We start from the raw sequence: 22,774 nt of genomic DNA on the forward strand, positions 1-22,774 counted from the left end.
CTGCAAAGAACATGGTATCTTTCCCTTTTTTTTTTTTACCCTGCCTTTTAAGATAGTAATTTATAGGTTTTGTTTAATAAATAGTCCAGTACATTCTTTTAAAAAGCACACTGATTTCTACTGTTTAAAATTATTTTTTCTATTTATGCAGTACTGCTACACAGTAACATACGTGCTGATAGGAGAATGTGTTTTAGCCTAAGGCAACACTACAGCATGTTCTAACCAGTTCTTGAATATGGTAAATCTAATTGTACAGGCAGGTCCTCTTGCATATGGTTGGGGTTTTCCCATACAAGATTTTATGACAGTATCTTCATATAAGAGTAACAATAAAAGGGACACCGAGTCCAGTTTGGATAGTAACTGGTATGATGCTCAACACTAATTTGCACACTTAGGGCCTATACCTTGATATGATTGGACTTCTTTCATCTTGTCTTTTTTTTTTTTTTTTTTCGCATGATGTATCTTGGCTACATATAATGGAGCAGTTCCAAAGTACTTAAAAGAGCCTTGTGTTCTTAATATTATCCAGTTTAAAGTTCTTACTTTAAAGTTCTTATCTACTCTCTTTGGTATTAACCTCTCTGATTGCACAGTATAGAAGATACAGAGTTGTACTAATTTTTCCCAGAATATTTTACATGTCTGACCACTTACATGCACTGTAAATTAGAGGATATTGTTTGAGCCTTTCATGAACCAAGTACCAACCAATATTACACTACCACTAAGTACTGATACAATTACACCTTCTGGGCAATGAATCAGTATTTTGAACCCCTCACCTTGACACAGTTCGGGGACAGACTATGACTGTGGCAGGATAGAGCATCTTTTTGTTTGTGTAAGACCATGATGATGTGACTTGCCTGACAGACTGACTAGAAACAGTCTCAGCATCACCCTTTCCCCTCTCTTTCTTCCAGTGTTTTAAATCCCAGCATGTCTACACATACCTGCCATCCCTGAGGTATGTGTTATAGTAAACGACAAGCTGCACAAAAAACACTGCCATCAACAAAACGAGATGTGAACTTAGCGTGCCCAGACAATGCAGTTTAGAGAAAAAAAAGGAAAAAAAAAATTGTTTTCCTAGGGGAAGGAGTCTTGCCTTCCCACACCAGATCTCACAGTGCAGCAGAAGGGGCAGTTTAACATCCCCTGCGAACGCTGCACGGCCCTCAAAACCTGACACAGCTCTGAGCACAGAACGCCCACAAACCAAATGAGGAGGAGCGGCGCCAGGCCCACAGGCAGGGCCGGGACGAGCACAGCAGAGCGGCTGTCACGGGTGGATGAGGCCGTGGGTAACCCCACGTCCTCCGTGAGCCTTCTAGCTAACCCTGAGGAGCCAGCGCGGGTGGTGATCACCTGAGCCTTTCCCTTCTCCTCACACCGCCCCTAGAACCTCCCCTGGCTCCGAGCTGGCTCCACGGCGAGCACGGGTCTCCGCCTGACCCGGCCCAGCCGCGCCCCAGAGGCTCCGCAGGACCGCGGCTGGGCGCCAGGCTCCCGCCGCTGCTCGAGCCCTGCCCCGCAGCCCGGATAGGGCCGCGGAGAGTCCCCGCCCCCGCGGGGGAGCGGAGGCCTGGGAGGGAGGGAGGGAGGAAAACCGCCGAGTTCCGCCTCAGCAGCCATGGCCGCGTAGCGTCTTCTCAGCAGCAGCAGCGCTCGGACATGGGCTTGCCCGGGGCCGGCAGGCTGAGGCAGCGAGCCCCCGCGGCGGTGAGTACGGCGTCGATCCCGCCGCGCTGGCCGGAGGCGCTGGCCGGGCCGCCGGGGGAGCGAGGCCTGCAGGGCAGGCGGTCTCGCCTCACACCCTCCCCGGGCCGCGGTGGGAGGGGGCGGGCGGGCGCCCTTGGAGGGAGCCACAGGCCCGGCCTTGCCGTGCAAGGGGGGAGGCGACCCTGCGAGGGGCTGCGGAGGGCGGGGGAAGTCGGACTGGATGGTGCTGGAGTAGATCGGGCCTGTCCCGGTGGGCAGCCCTGTGCCCCGGGGCCGGCGGTGTGACCTTGGGCAGCCCGCAGTTCCCCCAGCCGCAGCCCGGCCGCGTTGAGGTGTGAACCCCCCCGGGGTCGAGCGAAGCTGCCCCGGAACCGGAGAAAGGCGGGAGGAAGGTGTTAGGGGATCCTCGCTTCCCAGAGTGCATCCCTCCGGCCGGAGCGGGCGAGGCGGAGAGCTGCGGTGTCATGGAGACTCCCACGGCACCGGCCCTGCCCTCGGCGGCGGGGTCTGGGGCCCGCACCCGGGCTTCCCAGGGTCTTTAACCGCCCAAGTGAAAACTTGGAGGAGTTTTCAGCCTCTCTGTCACGTCCGGAGCTTCTTGTGACCTATAGTGTTTGTGTACACTTTGCAGATTTTAGTTGATCTAAATAAGTGAAGCTATTTGCGTTCTTACTTACACGGAATAACTTTCAAACTTCCTGTATGAAATCCAGCTTTATAAATATAAGAAATTTAACTTGGTAGTGTCTTCCTCCTCCCCATCAGTATCCGTTGAACTGTTTGGTGATCGAGCTGTCAGAAGGGATTTTCTCCCAGTGCAAAAGGAGTGGCTCCCAGCCTGGCAGTGCAGGCAGCTTCAGCAGAGTGCCTGGACAGAGACAGACCCACAGTGTGTTGCTGCTCTGGTGGTACTCAGCAAAACTATAAAATTTGGAGTACTCAGAGTGAGTATAATTGCTGTAAGAAGCCCCGGTGGTTATAATCAGCCTATGCACATTAAGACCGTGGCCTGTAGTGACAACAGTAACCAGAGCCTGACAGAAAACTAGAGGGCTCAGAGAGGTAAATATGCCAATTGTATAGTTCAGTCATGTTATAATACTGTATCTCTGGATTACTACTGATAATCTTGACAAAACCAACTCTTGTTCACAGAGTACTGATAGTAAAACTTAATTCCAAGAGAACATGAGGAACATAATGCTTGTGAGAAGCCCATTTCTTATTTGTTCAAATCACAGAGAAAGAAAAAAAAGTAGGTGAATTATTACTACATACCTGAACTGGTGATGCACAGTACTTAGCATGCCAATTTATTTCAGACTGTCAGTTGATGGTGCTTGCAATATAACTGCTTCAGTGTGTTGTCCTTGCTGTGGTCATGTCATTTAAAGCTTACTCACATCCTTAGTAATAACAGGCACTGTAATTAGATGTTGAAAAACCTGTTACCAACAGGTATGTTTCCCTGTGAGTGTAAAACTATCCATTCTAAGTAATGCCTATTAACATCCAAGCATAACTCCCACTGTATTTTTTGGGATATTGGCTTGGCATTATAGTTCCATAGTTAAAGTTCTGTATATAAGAATGCGTTAGAAACTGCAACAGAAACCTCATACTAATTTATGATTTATGCTATATGTAATTCTGTTAAACAGTTTGTTGGGAATTTTATTTTTTTTTTTAGAAAATGTTATTCTTAATACAATCCATTCTTACTCATTTTACTGCACAATATTGTATGAACTATGGTGCTATGAGAGGTTAAAGAGTAATAGCTCACTCATTGGATACCATTGTTAGTAGTTCATGTTTTAAAGAAAGGTATACAAGTTTCTTCAGATCAGGAAATAGAAGTTCAGTATTGACCTTGTCTGGCCATTTGAAGAACTGCAGTTTTAAGTTACTAACCATGAAAATCCAATTTTTGTTCTGGGCCAAAATTCAGGTTTGGCTTTTATCCACTAGTTTCTATAGATGAGGTTGATGAGGTTCCACAAGATCTGCTCATATCAAGGTGTGTCAGCAACAACTGAGAATTCAGTAGCATCTTTTCCCTTCTATTGAATGGTTCATCTGCCACATAATTTTGGTTTTGTTTTCTCACATGCACACAGACACAGTGATATTATGTTCATGTCTTTTTTCAGAAAACATAGTCGGTTACATTATTATGTCAGAACACAACCAATTGCTGCCACTTAAGATTAAGAAAATGCAGGTTACGTAACAGAGCAAACACTGAAGATATATTTGGAAAGGACTTAGCTTCAAAGGAAAAGTCTATTTACAGTTCCAAGGGGGAAGAAAAAAGCCAGGTAAAGACATGCTCTAAAGGTAGTAAGATCTTAGGATTGCTTGTCTAATCCTAAGAGTGAAGGCTTTCTTTGTAATTCTGTGAGGCTGTAAAAAGTATGTCTTTGTTTCAGGAAAAAAAAAATATTTTAGATTGGAAAGGTCCTCTATTTTGGGGCAGTGATATCTGTGTGGCAGTTCATCAACCCCTTATTTTCAGCACATAAATGACTCCCTGAAAATTTAAGTCTCATTTGATATAGGTAAAATAATGTATTAAGATGAGTGGGTTATGGGATATATTATTGCTTTTTGTTCATTAAGATGAGTATTTGATGACTTATTTACCTCCTAAAACTATCTGAAAATCAGTCTCCTAAGAAAGAATTTTTGAGAAGTTTATCAACTTCAGAAAGTTCTATGTAATTGGAAAATTAGCAAGTGCAGCATCTGTGTTTAAGCAGTGAGTTATCTGGCTGGATATTGTTTAGTCTGACCTTGGCATGCCAGAGCTTAAACCAAAGAATCATAATTAGACACTTGTTTTACCATATTATTGCATTTATTTCCAACATGAACTTATCAAGGGTTTGGGTTAACTCAGTATCTTTATTTGATAACCAGTTCCTACACCAAAACCAGTCAACCTAGTGATAGATGAAATGATACTTCAAAGAATAACAGCTGTGAGCCACGTTCCCATTGTTCTTGGCTGCACACCCTGACTGCTCTCCATGCACAGGCTCCATAGCCTCTCTGCCTGTTCAGCAAGCTGAACTGGCTCAGTAAGAAGTTGGACAAGTACCAGACCAACATGAGAAAGAGGGAGGAAAATTGGGACCACATCATTTGGTGGCAGTTACAGGTAGATTAATTTGGGTGAATCTTCTTTCTGAGGTCAATAGCTGATGGGTTTTTTTGATCACACTTGTGGTGCTGATTATCACATTGAGGGTGGAAAGGAAATGCCCTGCCTTCATCATGTCAAAGGCCATGTGGGTTTTCACTAGGAAATAATTTACTAGTTGGGATCATTTGAGCATCTTTCTTCTAGCTGGTTCCCTTAATTTCTTCAGTATCACTGGAACCTTAATGTCTCACCACTTGAAAGGAGCTCAGTTCCTCAGTTCCATGCCACCCCCAAGGGCTAAAACAGCTTACTGTGTATGAGGAATCAAAGATCTTTAGTTAGACTGTATCACACTCAATGGACTGCTCTATGCAGAATGTTAGATGAGATGATGTAATAATCCCTTCTGGCCAAACTCAGCTTAACTATTTCATGGCTAACTGGAGAGAACTTCCAAATGAAAGCAGAAAGACAAAGACATCTTGGAGTTTTAAAACCTATAGGATATCCAAGAAGTTTCAATTCAACTCTTAACAGTAGCAACCTTCCTTTTCTCAGCTTGTCTCTTACCAAGATATTAGAAGTTGTATTGCCATGGGTGTAGTGTGTATTCGCAGAGCTTTGTGCTAAGGTAGTGACAAAATAATTATCCATTACTAATATGAAGAGTACTGAGAAGTCATCTAACTTTTAATAATACACTTACTGGTGTGAAGAGTTGAATGTGTTTGCTGGTTATGATGATTTTGAACACTTAACTCAGAAATTTTCTTATTTTCCTAATCTTCTATTAGCAACATATTACTAACATTCTTGATGAACTACCTGGAGTGGTTTCAAGTAATTCTATCACTTTGGGATAATTTATATAGTGAACTTTTCAGGCACTCTGTTTGCTCAGTAATACTTAAAACTGATAAAAGAGGACCCTTATGGATGACAAACATTTAAATAGTTTAAGTGTCTACATTGTTATTCTTACTTGTAGGAAAGAAGTTCTTTGGCTTCTGGAAAAACTTTTGTTTTTCCTTTTACGCTTGTGTTACAAATAATGGCCCAGAATAACCCACAGATTTTTTCTTTTTGTCTTAAATATATGCATCCTTCTATGTTAATAATTCTGTTTTAATGATAGTAATACAGATTAATATCAAATACATATGTGTATTGATAAGTACTGATGCTTTAGTATTATAACAACATTTCTCCAGTCTGTAGCAGACCAGATCAGATACTAGGGCTCAAATTCATTACCTACAATTAAATTACAGTAGAATCTTTCATAATACCCTGATCTTTTTACTGTTTAAGTTCCAGACTGTCTTATATTGGTGAGGTGAGATAACCCCATACCAGTAACTATAGCTGTATTAAAAGTCAATGGGATGTAACTGGACTCTCCTTACCTTTCCCTCCCCCAGAAAAATATTGATAGAGACTTGTAAGAAGCTGCACCATCCTAGGAGGGACATAAGTAACAACATTAACATGCCTGCTGTGGCGTCTGTACCAAAGGAGCTGTATCTCTCTACTTCATTGCAAGATCTCAACACAATGGTAGAAATAAAACCTGATAAGTCAAGTACAAAGAGGTAAATGTATTTTAATTGATTTTGCATTAATATTTAAAGTATTAGTGCTACTCTTCAGAGCAGCTTCCACGACAACTATGTTGTGGATTTAATTTCATCTTACTGTGGATTAAATTTTCCTCAAAAAATGTTATTTTTAGGAGTGAGAAATTTCTTGCCAAGTACTTCTTTCCATATCTCATTATGTTATTTAATTATGGAAGATTTCAAAAAAGGCTAGTAGACAAACTAACAAAGTGAAACATTATTTGGCAATTCATTACCAATTATGGCAGTTCATATTTCACAAAAGCCTTATATTAAGATGGTAAAATCAAACATAATATACAGGCAGAGGCTTTGAGCACTTATAATGTCATCTTGTAATGAAAAAGTGTTTTGGGAAAAGTCAACAATCACGTGTTTTACTCCTCTTCTTTGATTTCAGTTATGTGCATACTGCTCTTAAGCTTTTCAAGGCAGCAGAGGAAAGCAGACTGGACCAAGATGAAGAAAAAGCTTACATCCTATATATGAAATATGTGGCTGTTTATAAATTTATTAAAAAGAGGCCTGATTTTAAGCAGCAACAGGTATAAAACCTTTCTGACTGTCCTCTTCTGCATTTGTAGAAGTATTGGAAGTGCAGAGAATTACACTAACGCACATTCAAGGGTATTAAGTAAACTGTCTCAACTTGTGATGGTATTTTTCCTTCCTATTTTTGACAAATCTATTGTTAATTGCTTTTATTGTTTGCTTTTAATACATAAGGTATAAGAATTGTTAGATCTGTGAATACTTCTTTGGAGAAAGGTGTTGCTGTCATCTTTCCTATTCAAACTTTGTTGAAACTTGCCTAGCCCTCAGTTATTAGTGCTATAGAACATATTTACTTACAAACTTATGTTTGAGAGGAAAATATTTTGATTCGTAAGAGTTTCTTGTGTTGGCATATCATTATGATACCAACTCTCCATACATTAGTGGTTCTTGATGTGCATGGAAGTAGGCATTATTAAGCTGTACTATTAATACCTGGGGTGATGCTTGTAATTTTAGGATTATTTTCATTCAATTCTTGGACCTACAAATTTAAAAAAAGCTGTTGAAGAAGCTGAAAGACTCTCAGACAGCCTTAAACTGAGGTATGTGAATACAGTTAATAGATGAGAGATACCTGAAGCCTGTGCATGTGCAATTGCAGGTTTTCTTGCTCTTTAGTAGTAAGGGATTGCACTTGAGTAGACCTTAGGTAACCAAAACTCCTGAGAGCTTAAACTGTTTATCCACAGAAGTCTGTTATTAGAGATAATTTTCATCATCACATACACCACTAACTTGCCACTGTATGCATTGTCTTTTAGTTCTTGGTAACTCTGATTTGTTGATATTGTCTCCTGGTTTTGTTTAACGAGTACTTAAAAAGAAACCGTAAGATATTAACTATACATATGTACTAGAGATGATCAAGAGCTACTCCTTACTCTTTATACTTTATACTCTTTACTCCTTACTCTTTATATCATGAAGTAATCTGAACCCAAATATACTAATTAATGTTCTTGACATCCATTAGGGAGTTCTCCTACTGTGGATTTTGTTTACATTAACAAAGCACAGTTCTGATTTTCTAGGTAGCTGCTACACCTTTTCTCTACTGCTGTTGCATGCAAACATGTATATGGAAATACAGAGTTTTGCCAGTGTGTAACTGTGCTAATGCTAACAGGCTGTTGGGTAGCTCATTTACAACTGTTTTGTGTCTCTGTGCCATAAGCCACAAAATTGTGTCATTAAAAAGTTGTCAGGTAGAACATACCTGTAGGTGATTCTTAAGGCAGAATGTCTTGCATCCAGCCTTATCTGCTTCTCTCATCCTCAGCAACTATATTTCTCTCCCTGCCTTTTTACTCTCTCCCTTCAGCTCAGCACATTTCCCTTCCCACACACCCCACCTCAGGAATTATTGTGGAAGCATATTCTGTGCCCTTTTAAGTAAAAAGCAAGGAAAACCTAAAGATTATTTTGTTTATAGTATCATGAAAGTCTTTTTTCCATATATGTGCAAGTACACTCCTATTTCCTTATTGACCTAAACTAACTTTCTGGATTAAGCACTTCAGAGTCTTAAAATCCAACAAAGCTAGAAATTCACTGTAAGAGTAAACACTAATAGAAATAAAGAAACCCAAAATTATTTAGAGATTTATTGTTTAATAACTTGTGATAGGAACTGAGTTTTGAAAGTTGACACAATAACTTTCAGCTACTCTGGGCAAAATGTGTATGCATTTGAAGTTAATACAAATGAAACTTGACTCCTGCGTAACCACAGAAGTGGTTTCAGGAAAATTATTTGTATAATTTCTTCTCCAGGCAGTAGGCCAGCAAATAGTTCAAATGTTAATTGTTAACTAAAAGTGGAGCTGCTGAAATATCATTTTTATTGGTGAGTGTGTACTTGCATGAATGACCTAATATGTGCTTCAGAAGCCTGTCAGTGGGTAAATGGGAAATTGGTGGGTAAATATTCTGTATTGACTGAATGAAATTAAAATCTGAAGCATGCTTTAGTGCTGTTAACTCCAAATGAAAACAAAATGCTCTATTCTAATTTATTTATTATCTAATTTATGATGCTGTTTCCAAATCAAGAAGCCAGTTTAAAAGCCAGTTTATAAGGAGCCTCCTTCCTATTAGTGGAGTAGACTTTGAGGAAGAATTTGATTTAATGATCTAGTTTATTAATACAGTGCTCTTGATATGAAATACAGCTGGACTGTTGTCATTTTAATCATGATTAGGCAACACCTGATTAAAATGAGCAATTACTAATACAGTTCAGTGTTCATGTTTCACTGCTCAGTTCAGTCAAAGTTGCTCATTCAAAACATTCTTTCTTGGTTTATGGATCCCTAGTAACCCTTAAGCATCTCTTATATTTAATATAATGCTGTTTAACAGTGGTGTGACTAAACAAACCTACAGCTGTAGTTTGGCAGTCACCTGTTTACAATACTGTGATCATCCTTAAAATGGCAAAAGGCTGTGAGATTTAATATTAAAGTCTAAGGCCTTATGGAATGGACAGCTGTGCACAAGAGCTGGGTACACCAAAACTCTGGCAGTATGTGTGGTTGTTGCATTGACTTCACTGTAGCCCCAGTGTTTGCAACAAACAGCAGGGACACATGTGAGGACATAACAGTATTATTAAATTTGTTTACCTCCTGAAGGTGGTGCCTACCATATAGGTAGTTCTGATCCAGCTTCTCAGAAAAAGGAAATATAGATAGCTGAACTAACTTCTAACATTGTTGGCTCTGTTGCAAAACTAAATATAATACATGGAATGATTGTTACAATACACTGGTGTTTACCTGTTTTAAGTCACCAATGCTTAACTCTTTTCTCTACAAAATGAAAAACCTATTACACTTAGTTACACCATAGCTAAATGTGACCTCAGGCTCAGAGAAAAAAACTGGTTACCCTTAAGAGCAGTGGCCATGAAATAGGACCCAAAACAGGATTTCAGAGGACCAGCTCAAGAGTGGTAGAAACAGTATCATGGCATCATGGAGGAAAATGGGTTTTTTAGAAACACACACATGAACAACACTTTCTTTTTAAACTTTAAATACTCCCCACTTCCATCCCAAGACTTGATGCTTCTGATGTTAATTATCCAAGGCTAGCCAATAACAGAATACTAAAAAAAGGAACTTTGTTTTCTTTGTAATAGATATGAGGAAGCTGAAGTTCGGAAACAGCTTGAAGAGAGAGACAGACAAGAACTGCAGAAAAAGCAAGAACCAAAAGATGATGGAAAGAGTGCAGCCAAAAACTCAGAAATCTCTGTGGATTCCAAAGGAAAAAGCCAAAGGGTAAGTGAAGATGTTTACATACATTCTAATTCATTCTAAATGTTTAGTTTTAATTTAGCATTAGGTCTCTACTAGTAGGTATTTCCAGTTCAGAATCCTAGGTTATTAAAATTAGCTTATACTCTCTCTGATCTTTCTTTGAAAGATATTGAGTCCTACCAATGTCCAAGTCTTATATGAGATAGGAGTTGTTTTTTATGGATAACATCTTATCTGTAGGAAAGAGCTGACTTTTCAGCAATAATGGGGAAAGAAACTAATTTCTCAGCAAACACTTCATTAATTTTGTCTATAGTGGTGCTGTCCTAGGTTGTTTTGCCTTTTTAACTGGTGTCTGCCTAGGTAGGGCAGCAACCTTGGTATCTTCTACATTTCTCAACACATCTTTAAGAGAAAACATCTTTGTTCTAGGTTTATTCCTCTGGCTTCCAGTCTGAGCAGTTTCCTTCAAGCTCTGTGAGAGTCACTGTCCATCACCCATGGTTTTGTCCATCAATGGTTTTGAGCATTGGATCTTAAACTAACATTTTTTCTTTTCCTTACAACACAGATTAATGGTGAAAGGAAGCAATCGCTGGAAAAAAAGGATCAGTCTGACAGTCTGAGTGGTAAGAGATGCAAAATTCACAGATGTGAAAAATATTTCCATATACCTATGCACCTATCACTTAAGTAGCTGCCATTTTAAAGGAGTTACTTCACATTGAGAGTATTTTCATAGAATTCCAGTATCCTTCATTTCAGTAGTAATTTCATTCATTTCATTTTAGTAATTAATTAAGCTCTGTATGGTACCCTTCATTGCTTCTCTTCAACTTAGAAAGCTGCATTTAAGTTTTTTTAATAGCTGAACTAGCCCTAGAGTGGTAAAGGTATAAAGAAAATTTTCTTCTCAACTGATAAGCAGATATCTAGACAAGACTGAAATGTGCCAGCTTTCTAAGTTAAATAAGAATTTCTTCCTTTCCCCTCCCAACCTTCTTGGTTTTGTTCCTGTAATAAATATATGAGAATGTTCTCTACAGTTTTTTATTAAATAGAAACATCTGCAGCATATAGTTTACAAATGCTTGCCTGTATAGCTTGATTTAAATGAGATTACAAAAAGTTAAACTAGTTTATCACTGCAGTGTTCAGTGGTGTCTAATTGAGCAGATCAGGTGCTAATTACTATAGCAGGGGGAGCAAAAGGGCCAATATGTTTATCCCATAGTGTCTCACCTCCATGACTTTGTGGGACTTCTCTGTTGTATTTTCTGTTTGCAGTCTTGTGACAGTCAGATATGATTATACCTATCATCATTTATAATGTAGCATTTTGGATCTAATATTTTCTGTGTTTAAGGAGCAGTCACACCTGAGAAACTGCTTGCAATGATGTCAGATAAAAATATTGAACTGATTATAATGGATGCTCGAAAACTGAAGGATTATCAGGAATCCTGTATTCCAAGAAGATCCATCAGTGTCCCAGAAGAAGCTATTAGTCCTGGGTATGAAAAAACGTTAGATGATAGTGAAATGCTTAATTTTAGAAATTTATAAATTGACTGGAAAAATATATGCTTTTCAAGTTTGCACACTTTTTTTTTGGGTCCCTGTTACATACCAGTGGGTTAGAGGGACCTGGACAGCTCTGTTCTTGCATGTACTGACTTCAAGCCAGAGCATGTTTGTTTTATCCAAGCACATAAACATATATGGTATATGGACAAAATGTTACCTGTAGTCTTTAAATGCATATCAATACATTTCAGAGTTACTGCTAATTGGATTGAAGCCAGACTCCCAGAGGATTCTAAAGATCCATGGAAGAGGAGAGGACACTTCGATTATGTTATACTGCTAGATTGGTTTAGTTCTGCTGAAGATTTAAGGCTAGGAACAACTCTTCAGAGCCTGAAAGATGCACTTTTTAAGGTTGGGAAGTTTAACATTTTATATTAATTCGTCCCAATAAATTAAAAAAAAATCTTAAAGCACCTAAAATACAAAGTGTATGGAAGACTTGATGACACTTCAGGCAAACATTTTGGTTCAAAGACTTCTTATATTGATAGCAGAAGTGTAGTCTGAAGTTTCACATTCCAGTAGTGCTCTACTACAGTAATTTTTTAAATAGATGCAGTGTAATTTTTTAAATAGATAAATAGCAGAATTATTCAACTCACCTCCTCAACAACTATCTCATAAACTTAGAGTTGTAAGTGGACAGAGTTATTTGGGAAACTACTTAGTACTGTTTGCCAGAAACAGTTACCCTCTTTTCCTGTATTCCCTTATTCATGGGAAGTGGCTGGCCACAGGCAGGCTAAAGAAGGCCAGTTTCTTTGCAGTCCTATCAGCCAGGCACTTTATAGAACTATATAGGGGAGTTTTCGAAGGACAGTCAGAAGTATCTTGAGCATAATTAGCTTTTGTTCGTTATTGAAAATAACTTTTAAAGAAACATGATTTTAAATTTGAGCCTCATCAGTGCAAGGAGTTATATTAAGCAGATGCTCAATATTTTCAGGCCAGGACCCTACTCTTTATATAGGTGGCTTTTGTGAAAGACTGCACATCTTTCTGTCACAGAATAATCTGTAAATCTCTGTGCCCTGTTCATATTCCAATACTGAGGACCTCAGGAGAGGCCATTCTGGAGCCTGAATTCTCAAGGTTTTTCCAGAAAGTTAACATTATGCTTTCTAAAGCTGATGCCCCAAATCACACAGCAAACTTATCTGATAAGAAAATGAAGCAAACGTTTATCATTATTTTCTTCATGGAGGATTGTTACCTGAAGTAGTATAAGTGGTTCTGTCTGTACTGGAAGTACTCATATCCTGTTGTAGGTAGAACCAGAGACTGTGTTCTCCAAACAGAAAGAGGGTCTCTGTCCCACAAAGGGTTTTCGTATTCTCTTTAGTTCTTATTTTAAAACCTCAAAAATAACCTGTCTCTTAATGCAGTATTTAGAAACAGAGATTTCAACATTGTTAAAATGTAAAAATTTTCTATTTTTAATATTTTAATTTCAACCTTTTTTTCTCATAGTGGGAAAGCAAAACAATACTGCAGAATGAACCTTTAATTCTAGAAGGAGGTTATGAAAACTGGCTCCTCTGTTTTCCCCAGTACACAACAAATGCTAAAGTAACTCCACCCAGGCATAGGAGTGAAGCAGTGACTGTTTCTTGTAAGTATAAAAGATGACCTCCCTTTCCCTTCCAAGTGCTTAATGTTACTGGATAGATCTTTATCCAAGTATGTTTGGGATAGCCTTGTTCTGCCTAAATCCAAAATTTAGGGTGGAATATGGGGGTTATTTTGCTTTCGTGGGTTTTCATATTAAGAGCTCTCTCATGCTTCCTCCTCTCTCCCCTTCTAAAGTGGATTTTACATATCCATCCTTGGAAGAGCCAGCTCCTGTTCCACCCGTTGTTGCTGTAAAGCCATCTCCATTAGAAGTGACTGAAAATGAAGAAATGGGAGATAAATTGGAAGAGAGACTAAAATCACTTAACAGACCAAATGTACAGGGGGCTGCTGTTCCAAAATCTGACACTTCATTTCTAGTTAATCCAACACCAACTAAAAGAAGTATACCTGAGGTAAGCTGTGTTTCTCTTTTCCAGAGCTAATATATAGTTAATCTGCTAGAAACCCATCACATGCAGAAGCCTAAATCCACAAAGAAACAAACTCAATATCCATTTGTAAGTGCACTGATACAGAGACTGTTGGTGGTCTGTGAGACCATGGTAACTAACCTACAGAACTTTATGAAACTGAAGGTAATTAATATAAATAAATATTTTTATATAAGCACCAGAGAAATTGAAGGTCAGTGATGATTAATTCAGAAAGTTGGGAAGCCAAGTTTTCCACTCAAAAGATACAAATGATGAAATACAGGTAGGTTAGGCCATGGCTTACCTTGTGTGTTCTAGAGGTGTGGTTTCCAGAGACCATCTTTTCCTTCAAATAACGTGGGTTTTTTTTTACCACTGCTGGCTCCTCAATGAAAGTATAGGGATTTGTTTCTTCCTTCTATGGGGATAAAACTTTCTAAAGACACCTTTGTAGTCTCCTTGCACTAAAATAATGTTTTCCTTGGGAAACAAAGCTAAAGTCACTCTTCACTTTCACCCTTCTAGATACTGCCTTTAGTACAGATTTCAGCTAAGAAACCCTAAATCTTATTTCTGCTTCTTCATGAACTAGACTGGCTTTTATTTCTTCAGAAGTTCTACTTCAGTATTAAAAGCTACTTGCTCCCCTAGGCCTGAGCATAAGCCATTCTTAAATGCCTGTTCCCATCAAGCAGATCTGCCTTAATCACATGATTGAAAGAGCCAAGCCCAGATTTGTCTGCCTGATTGCCCTAAAATACTCACCTTGGAAAGCTTGAAAATAAAGAGCTGTAGTAATCAGTGCTTAATGCTGCCCTCATGGCTGTGTTGGGCTTGTTGGTTCTTATCTCACATCTCTAAGTGAACACCTGATTTTACTAACAAGCAGTTTGAATTACCAGACATAATGAATTTGAAAGTTCACTGTCTCTCTGGCAGAAGTCAGCTTCTCATCACCCTTACTCTCTTTTAAATCTCACTTAGAAGAAGGGGAGCTAACAGAGCAGTAATAGCTGTAGTGAATTGTTGTTCTTTCCTTTGTGTTGCAGGTTGATCGTTCTAAAAAACCTTCTCTAAAAATCTCTGATGATCACAGACCAAAACCTGAAGGTACAGTCAGTGACAGTCAGCCTGTAGAAAATGGACGCATAATTCCAGACAGGTCCACAAAGCCATTACGTGACACAAAGAGCTTTCTAACAGAAGAAGAAAAAAGTCAGATACATGCAGAAACTGCTGCTCTGTTAGAGAAAAACAGACGTGAAAAAGAACTTCGGGAGAGGCAACAAGAAGAAGAGAAAGAGAGACTCAAACGAGAAAAAGAAGAACAGGAACAAAAAGCAAAAGAACAGAAAGAAAAGGAACACAAAGAAAAGCTACAGCAATCCAAAGAGGACAGAGAGCAGAAGGAGAGGGATGAGCAAATAAAAAGAGAGCAAGAGGAAAAGGAACAAGAAAGAGCACGTAAAGAAGCAATAGAAGCAAAAAAGCAAAAGAAAAATGAACTAGAAAGCGTTGGTGCAAAAAGGATTGAGACTGACAAAGTATCTATGGAAGACAGAGAAAAGGGAATCCAAACACCAGAAATGCAGAGGTGTGGACCGGTTGATGCATCACAGACCTTTATGACTGTTTCAAGCAAGGTTAGTGAAAATCATCACCACAGATGGAGTAATTACTCAGGATGATTTGTGAGTTCACACTCTAGTATCAATCCAGAAATTTTAAATACATAATTGGATTTTTATTTTTAACATAAATAAATTTACTTTTTTTTTGTAAGACAACCTCAGTTCTTGCTTGGTGGTGAGTACCATGGATTTCACATGGTAAAACTTCCCACTGACATGGAGCTAGAAGGGATGGTTCACAGGCTCTAAACCTGTTTTAAAAATTGAGGCATAGTAGCATTCTATCTCTTGCAGCAGCCCAGTACTGTATATTATACTGTTGTAACACATGCTCAGGATAGAATTATATTACCACAACAAACTCTGTAGTGCCCCCACCTGCATAAATGCTAATATTACAGAATTTTTTAAAACTGGAATAAGAAACAAAGCAATACTCCAATCTGGTATTTTTGCTGAGAACAGCTCCAACTCTTTTTGTGGCATCACAGTTCCTTCTTTCCTCAGATTCTTAAAAAATCATGAAAAAGGAGCCATTTGTCAAGCTGGGTTAATAACAGAACAGATATCCTTAAAACCACTTCTCAAGAACATGCAATTAAGATATTTTTTTCCCTCCTTTTACAACTGCAGTTGTTACTTGACCAAACTTTGATGCTTGTATAATGCAGATGCACAGGGAAGCCAAAATAAATCTTTCTGGACAACCTTAGCACAGTCATTCTTGAACTTCTGACTATCAGCAACTTCACATAGTCCCAAAATGACTGCATAAGATAAATTGTTGACTTCACAGTATGCCTTTTATCATGAATAGGTTTTGTCACAGTGAGAAGTAAAAAGGGAAAATGTCTTCCATTACAAACCCACAGCTTTACTGGGGTAGTGTAGGTGGAATTTCTGCACTTTTATTTCTTGAGCTTTTGAAACTACACAGCAGACTGACTTACATATTACAATACTCAGCTGCAAAGGCTGTTCCAGTGAATTGCCTGTACTATAGCCTGTGATGAATAAATACAAGGTTTAGATACCTGCTCCAACCACTTCTTTGTGGCATGTGCATTAACCACCCAGAAAAGAAAATCCAACCCTGATTTTTTTCCTTTTTTGCTTTATCAGCATTCTTTACTAACATTGCAGATGAAAATTGAAAGCCTTCTCTCAAAATGTTTTACAGCACACTGGGGTTAAAGGACAACCAGACAGTGGAGCTCAAGTGCCAGGACCCCTTAGAGAGGATTCTGAACAAGATACTGAAAGACTTAAAGTAAATACCATGTGTTGTATGTAGCTAAAAACCAATTAAGTGCAGATGCTTTATAAATATATTAAAGTCCACCCATTTCAGTTTTTGAAGTAATCATCTTAAGAAAATATGCCATGTGTACAGCTATTTATTTGCTTTTTTCATTTGTCATAGTCAACTGGAAAATATTTTAATCTTACAGTAGAAATCTTCATGTGTCTCTGATGGCATTAACCAGCATTCCACACTTGTTCTTCATCTCACACATACTCTTTCACATACTGCTTTGAAAGGGCAAAAAGGTCATTGTATGTGTTTTAAAAGCAGCAGATAATTAAGTAGGTTCTTCAGGAGAGAAATTGAGTGTCCAGACTTTTGTAAAAGACTGCATTGTTCTTTTTTTTCTGGAGCATGTCAACAATTGGGTTTTGTTTAGCTTGAGTGATACAAAACAGGAATACTATATTACCGTAACAGTAAATTAAATTATATTTCCAGCTATAATTTAGCTTTTCTTATTGAACTGTTTTGAATTAAATCATGTTAACTGTTACAGGCACCTTGCTGCTCTGCGTAAGTAACTGTACATGCCTTACCTTTCCATTTATTTATTAGTCTCAGCGAGAGCCTTTAATAAGAGCACGAAGTGAAGAAATGGGAAGGATAATACCAGGACTGCCTGCAGGCTGGGCAAAGGTAACTTTCTATTCTGATGTTATAATGAAGTTGCCTTCTGCAGTTTTGTGATGCATTTCAACTGTGTCTTACTTCTAAGTTAGATAAGTCTGTAATTTTTTTTTCTTTTAATATCCCCCCTCCAACTTCCACACAGTTATTTTCTGAATTTTAACATTATTTGCAATTAAATTAGTAGAGCTCATCTGATGTTTCTGGTACTAGGCAGTTGCTGTTTAATATGCATTTTGGTGAAGGTGGTACCTTCCAGTAAATTTAATCCATTAAATATTGAGGCCAGTCATGACTGTTAAATGTCTCAATGTTTGAAAAAACACATGCACTGTTCTTACAGTAGCTTAAAAATAGGTAAATGAGTTAGCAGTGGATTGTTACTTGTTTTTTAAACAATTTGTTGTTTTTTTCCCCAAGTTTCTGGATCCAGTCACTGGAACCTTTCGTTACTATCACTCACCAACAAATACTGTTCAGATGTATCCACCAGAAATAGCTCCTTCCTCCACTCCTCCATCAACCCCTCCAACTCACAAACCCAAGCCACAGGTGACCACTGAACGAGAAAGAGAACACTCCAAACTGAAGCGTTCCTACTCTTCCCCAGATATAACCCAAGCCATTCAGGAGGAAGAGAAGAAAAGAATTCCTGTAACTCCTGCAGTCAATCGTGACAATAAGTATGTGCAGTGAGATACTACAACTCGTGCAATTGGATAGGACTTTGTGTTTAACCAAGTGAAATTCATTAATATTTTCTAAGTAGGTTTGAAAGGAGGCAGGAGTGATAGACTTGTATTTCCTTGCTGAAAGTTCAATGTGCAGTTATCTTTTGAGAATTAAGCTAATTAACGTATTAATGTGAATGTCAAAGGTCACAGTGCAATTGAACAATGATGGCTTTTCAAGTGGTGGTACTTGTGTTAACATATTAAATGCCAGTCTTCTGACAGCTTGTGAAATGCAGAGTTCTCTGTTTTTAAACTGGGTTAAATCAAGAGCTAATTCTTAAAAAAACCCCACCAGCCACTGATGGAGCCTGTATTCAGCCTCATTACAGGCCAGGGTATACAGATTTATCACTGTTGCATTGACTGATTCTGCATACCTGAAATTATGGCACTTGGCCATAATCCTGAATATATGGATCCTGTGTCAGGAGGATGAGGGAAGGTGGTTCTGTTGGTTTATGTGCGTGACCTTCTCAAGTCAGACTCCTAAAAAAAAATTAAATTTCTTCCTTCCAGGCCAGTTTGTTACACTAAAGCAGAAATTTCAAGACTCTCTGCATCACAAATTCGTAATCTTAATCCTGTGTTTGGGGGATCAGGACCAGCTCTGACAGGACTTCGGAATCTAGGGAACACTTGCTATATGAATTCCATATTACAGTGTCTGTGCAATGCACCTCACCTGGCTGATTATTTTAACAGAAACTTATATCAGGATGATATTAACAGGTAACAATCTGGTACAGGTAACAATTCTTATTCTCATCCTTAAATTTATGGTTGAAAGAAAAAAAATCATGACTGTTAAAAGAAAATTGTAACTTGGCATTTAGGGGGGGTTGGTTTTCTTCTGTAGAAGACCTGATCACTTCTACATGTCTTGAGATTTTCAGAATCAATGTGTGAAAAATGTGACAAATCTGTGACAGTAAATTTTAAACTTAAATTGTTCTGAACTCATTCATACACACAAGTGTACTGGTGTGTCCTAAAACCAAACAGAATATTTAAATAGCAGTTTACAAACAAGCTGGCAGCAGCTATACCTTCCATCAGCCCAGTCTTGAATATGGAACCAACTTACAGTGATAAAGTTGACAAAAATTTTAACACAGTCTCACAGCCAGATTTTTTGGTCTAAAGAAGCTATTTAAAAATTAGGGTAATGTCATTAGTTTGTTTTTTTTTTTTAACTAAAAAAAATTATTTGAGTGGCTGATTTTTAATATTTTTTTTCTCTGTTTAATTGTATAGGTCAAATTTCCTGGGGCACAAAGGTGAAGTTGCTGAAGAGTTTGGTGTAATAATGAAAGCTTTATGGACAGGACAGTATAAATACATTAGTCCAAAAGACTTCAAAATTACAATTGGAAAGATTAATGACCAATTTGCAGGATATAGCCAACAGGACTCCCAAGAACTGCTTCTCTTTCTAATGGATGGCTTGCATGAAGATCTAAATAAAGTAAGCAAAACATTTCTAATGAATTATATACCTGTCAGATGATGAAGAAAAATAAATTTTTAAAAGACCCTCTTATTTCATAAGAAAATTGTGTTACTGGAACCTTGTATAGAAGGAAATTCCTAGTATTCAGAATTAAAGTAGGAACTTATTTTGAAACAGTGTAAGATAGGGAAGGAAGTAATGGAAGAAGCTTAGCTAGACAAGAAAAAGATGGCTACACTGACACGTTTAAATATTGCAAATATTCAGTAGTGTGCTTGCCTACAGATGAGATTTTCTGTTTTTATATATGCTAATATGCAGCTGTGGTATTAAAACTTATGTTTTCCAGGCTGACAACAGGAAAAGATACAAGGAAGAAAACAATGATCATCTTGATGACTTCAGAGCAGCAGAACTAGCCTGGCACAAACACAAACAGCTCAATGAATCCATCATTGTGGCACTCTTCCAGGGCCAGTTCAAATCCACAGTGCAGTGTCTGACGTGTCACAAGAAGTCCCGGACCTTTGAGGCTTTCATGTATTTGTCATTACCACTTGCATCCAACAGTAAATGCACCCTGCAGGTATGCTGGCAAGGGAGGGAATCAGTTCTTGAAGTCAACACATCTCTCTGTGTCTTCTTTATAATGTTGCTTCTGTGCAGCTCTTGCTGAAGTCAATATCGGTTGTAGTGAATAGTCAATATTCCATCATAATTTACACTAACCTGAAACATGAGCAGATCTTAGTCTTCATTATATTAAATCTTTTCAGATTTAGAAAGAAAAAGATCGTTCCTTAAAACATTCCAAATACAGTCAGGTGGGAAATACTGAAGCTGCAGTGGCAGAAAAGACACTGTATTCATTTTGTAGGTCATAGTATAAATATTTTATGGTTTTAAACAAAATATTGTAGTTAAAATTTTCAGACTTGCAGCTAATTATTATATCCAGTCAAATTTACTTTCACATGTGGATTTGACTCACTTTTCCTCACTTTTCCTCACTTTTGTGATACAGAGCATGTAGATAACTGATGCAGGTTAACAACCAAAATAGGACCCAATCATTTTTGCTATACTTCTATAAACACCTGTCCTTCACAATCTGTGTTTGTTTTTTGTTTTAGGAATGCCTTAGATTGTTCTCCAAAGAGGAAAAGCTCACGGATAATAATAGATTTTACTGTAGTCATTGCAAAACTCGAAGGGATTCCTTGAAAAAAATTGAAATTTGGAAATTACCACCTGTTCTTCTTGTGCACTTGAAACGGTAAGAGAAACAGTGAACAGTGAAAATTAATTAGGATGAAGTGACCAGGCTTTGATGGAGGTTGATGGTTGCACTACAATAGCTAACCAGTTTTAATTAGAGAAAGTTGTTGATGTATTTCCACTTGTAATGTTGCAAGAATTTTATGTTCATCTGATGGCTGTTCTTTTAGACTGTAGTTCACAGAACATTTTTACAAGTAACCTCTTTTCATTTGGGCTAAGAAACACATGTGCAAGCATAAAGAGATGGGGGCCTAATGCCTTAGTTGGGATCATGTCCTGGTTAAAAAAAATAAATGACCATCTTCATTATTGAACAGCTTGTAAACAACCTGTAAATCTTAATTATGCTTTTTAATTCTCTAGATTTTCCTATGATGGAAGATGGAAGCAAAAGCTTCAAACTTCTGTAGATTTCCCATTGGAAACTCTTGACCTTTCACAATATGTTATTGGTCCAAAGAATAACTTGAAGAGATACAATCTGTTTTCAGTATCAGTAAGTAACTGTGCCACCTTTCAGAGTTCTCCTGTCTTTATGCCAAGGGTTTAGGTTGGCTTGTGTGATTCATCCAGGTTTCCAGGCTGCCTCTCTGGATGCAGTCTACAAAGAGCGATACATATATTTAGTAAAAATCTCACGTTCTAACTTATTTCCCTAACCAGGGAAAAAATGGCAGATTTTGATGCCATTAATTCTTTTCTTCTTGTGTTTACAGAATCATTATGGTGGGTTGGATGGAGGGCACTATACAGCCTATTGCAAAAATGCTTCAAAACAACGCTGGTTCAAATTTGACGACCACGAAGTATCTGAGATCTCAGCATCATCTGTGAAGTCCTCAGCTGCATACATTCTCTTTTACACTTCTTATGAACAGCGAGCAGTGGACGTGGCCACATAAAGCACTGTGCATTAAGAAAATTGGTTTTCCTTGTATAAGAGCAAAGTAGGTATGAGGAGGCATAGAAATATGCAAAAGGATGACAGTCCCAGGTATGGGGATGGGTGCAGCAGCTTTTCTGCAAAGCAGGCTCCTTCTGGTCAGTGCTAGTGCTCGAAAATCAGAAGACTGAGTAATAATGCTTGTGGTACTACTGCCATCTGTGAAACCATTTAAAAAGCATACTTGCATTACTATTTATTTAAAAAACAACTATATTTTTAGTCTGCTCCAAAATTAAATTCTAGCTTAGTCATCTGAAGTCTATTAACAAGTAGTTTAAAATGTCTTAAAATCCCGAGGCATATCTTGACTTTTATTTTGTTCTTTCACTGTTATGGCCTTTTCACATTTCTAACCTTAAGCTTGATTCTACTGTGAATACTCTAGAATGATGTAAACAGTTAGGAATGTAAGTGTACATATTGATTGCATACTTGCACATCAGAACTATGTATATAATAAAATGTTGTCCTTTTTGTGAAAATCTCAAACTCAGAGGATTGTGTTTATTTGCCAGCTCTAAGTAATTGCAACACTACTTAATAAAAAGCAGAGCTGTAATTTTTTTGTTAGCTTTTGTCAATATTTGTGCATTTCACAGTTATTCTAAACAAACAAGATTTTCCTTTTTAATTTTTTAATATAAATTTCCATGTACACATGCATTAAAAACCTTAATGAGGAAATGATTTAAAATATATCCTGTTAAATGTAAGTTTGGGTTTGGTGTTTTTTTTCTCGACTAGTTGTGTATTTGCCCCAAGTCTACATAATTACAGTCTGAAACATATTCATACAGTTTAAAGATTTTTCAAATTAAAAAATACTGCTTATTGTAGAA

The 22,774-nt window shown here is 38.0% G+C and overlaps 1 protein-coding gene across 5 annotated transcripts; it reads left to right on the forward strand.

Moving 5' to 3' along the window:
- Positions 1-1,604: 1,604 nt before the first annotated feature.
- Positions 1,605-22,648, forward strand: USP8 (ubiquitin specific peptidase 8). 5 transcript variants are annotated; one of them, XM_071754446.1, is made up of 21 exons: positions 1,605-1,731; positions 2,887-2,986; positions 6,301-6,471; positions 6,899-7,043; positions 7,513-7,598; positions 10,199-10,340; positions 10,891-10,948; positions 11,686-11,833; positions 12,098-12,260; positions 13,380-13,521; positions 13,716-13,936; positions 15,007-15,600; positions 16,769-16,858; positions 17,453-17,533; positions 17,945-18,207; positions 18,775-18,987; positions 19,513-19,723; positions 20,058-20,294; positions 20,842-20,984; positions 21,353-21,485; positions 21,706-22,648. In XM_071754446.1, exons 3-21 carry the CDS (start codon positions 6,368-6,370, stop codon positions 21,889-21,891), a joined length of 3,360 nt encoding a protein of 1,119 aa, XP_071610547.1. In that variant the 5' UTR covers positions 1,605-1,731; positions 2,887-2,986; positions 6,301-6,367; the 3' UTR covers positions 21,892-22,648. The 5 variants fall into 5 exon arrangements, with proteins under 5 accessions (XP_071610547.1, XP_071610550.1, XP_071610548.1 ...); XM_071754449.1 differs by lacking the exon at positions 16,769-16,858; XM_071754447.1 differs by lacking the exon at positions 2,887-2,986.
- The last annotated feature ends 126 nt before the right edge of the window (positions 22,649-22,774 follow it).

The sequence above is a fragment of the Heliangelus exortis genome, chromosome 11 (assembly GCF_036169615.1).
Source record: "Heliangelus exortis chromosome 11, bHelExo1.hap1, whole genome shotgun sequence".
Lineage (NCBI taxonomy): Eukaryota > Metazoa > Chordata > Aves > Apodiformes > Trochilidae > Heliangelus > Heliangelus exortis.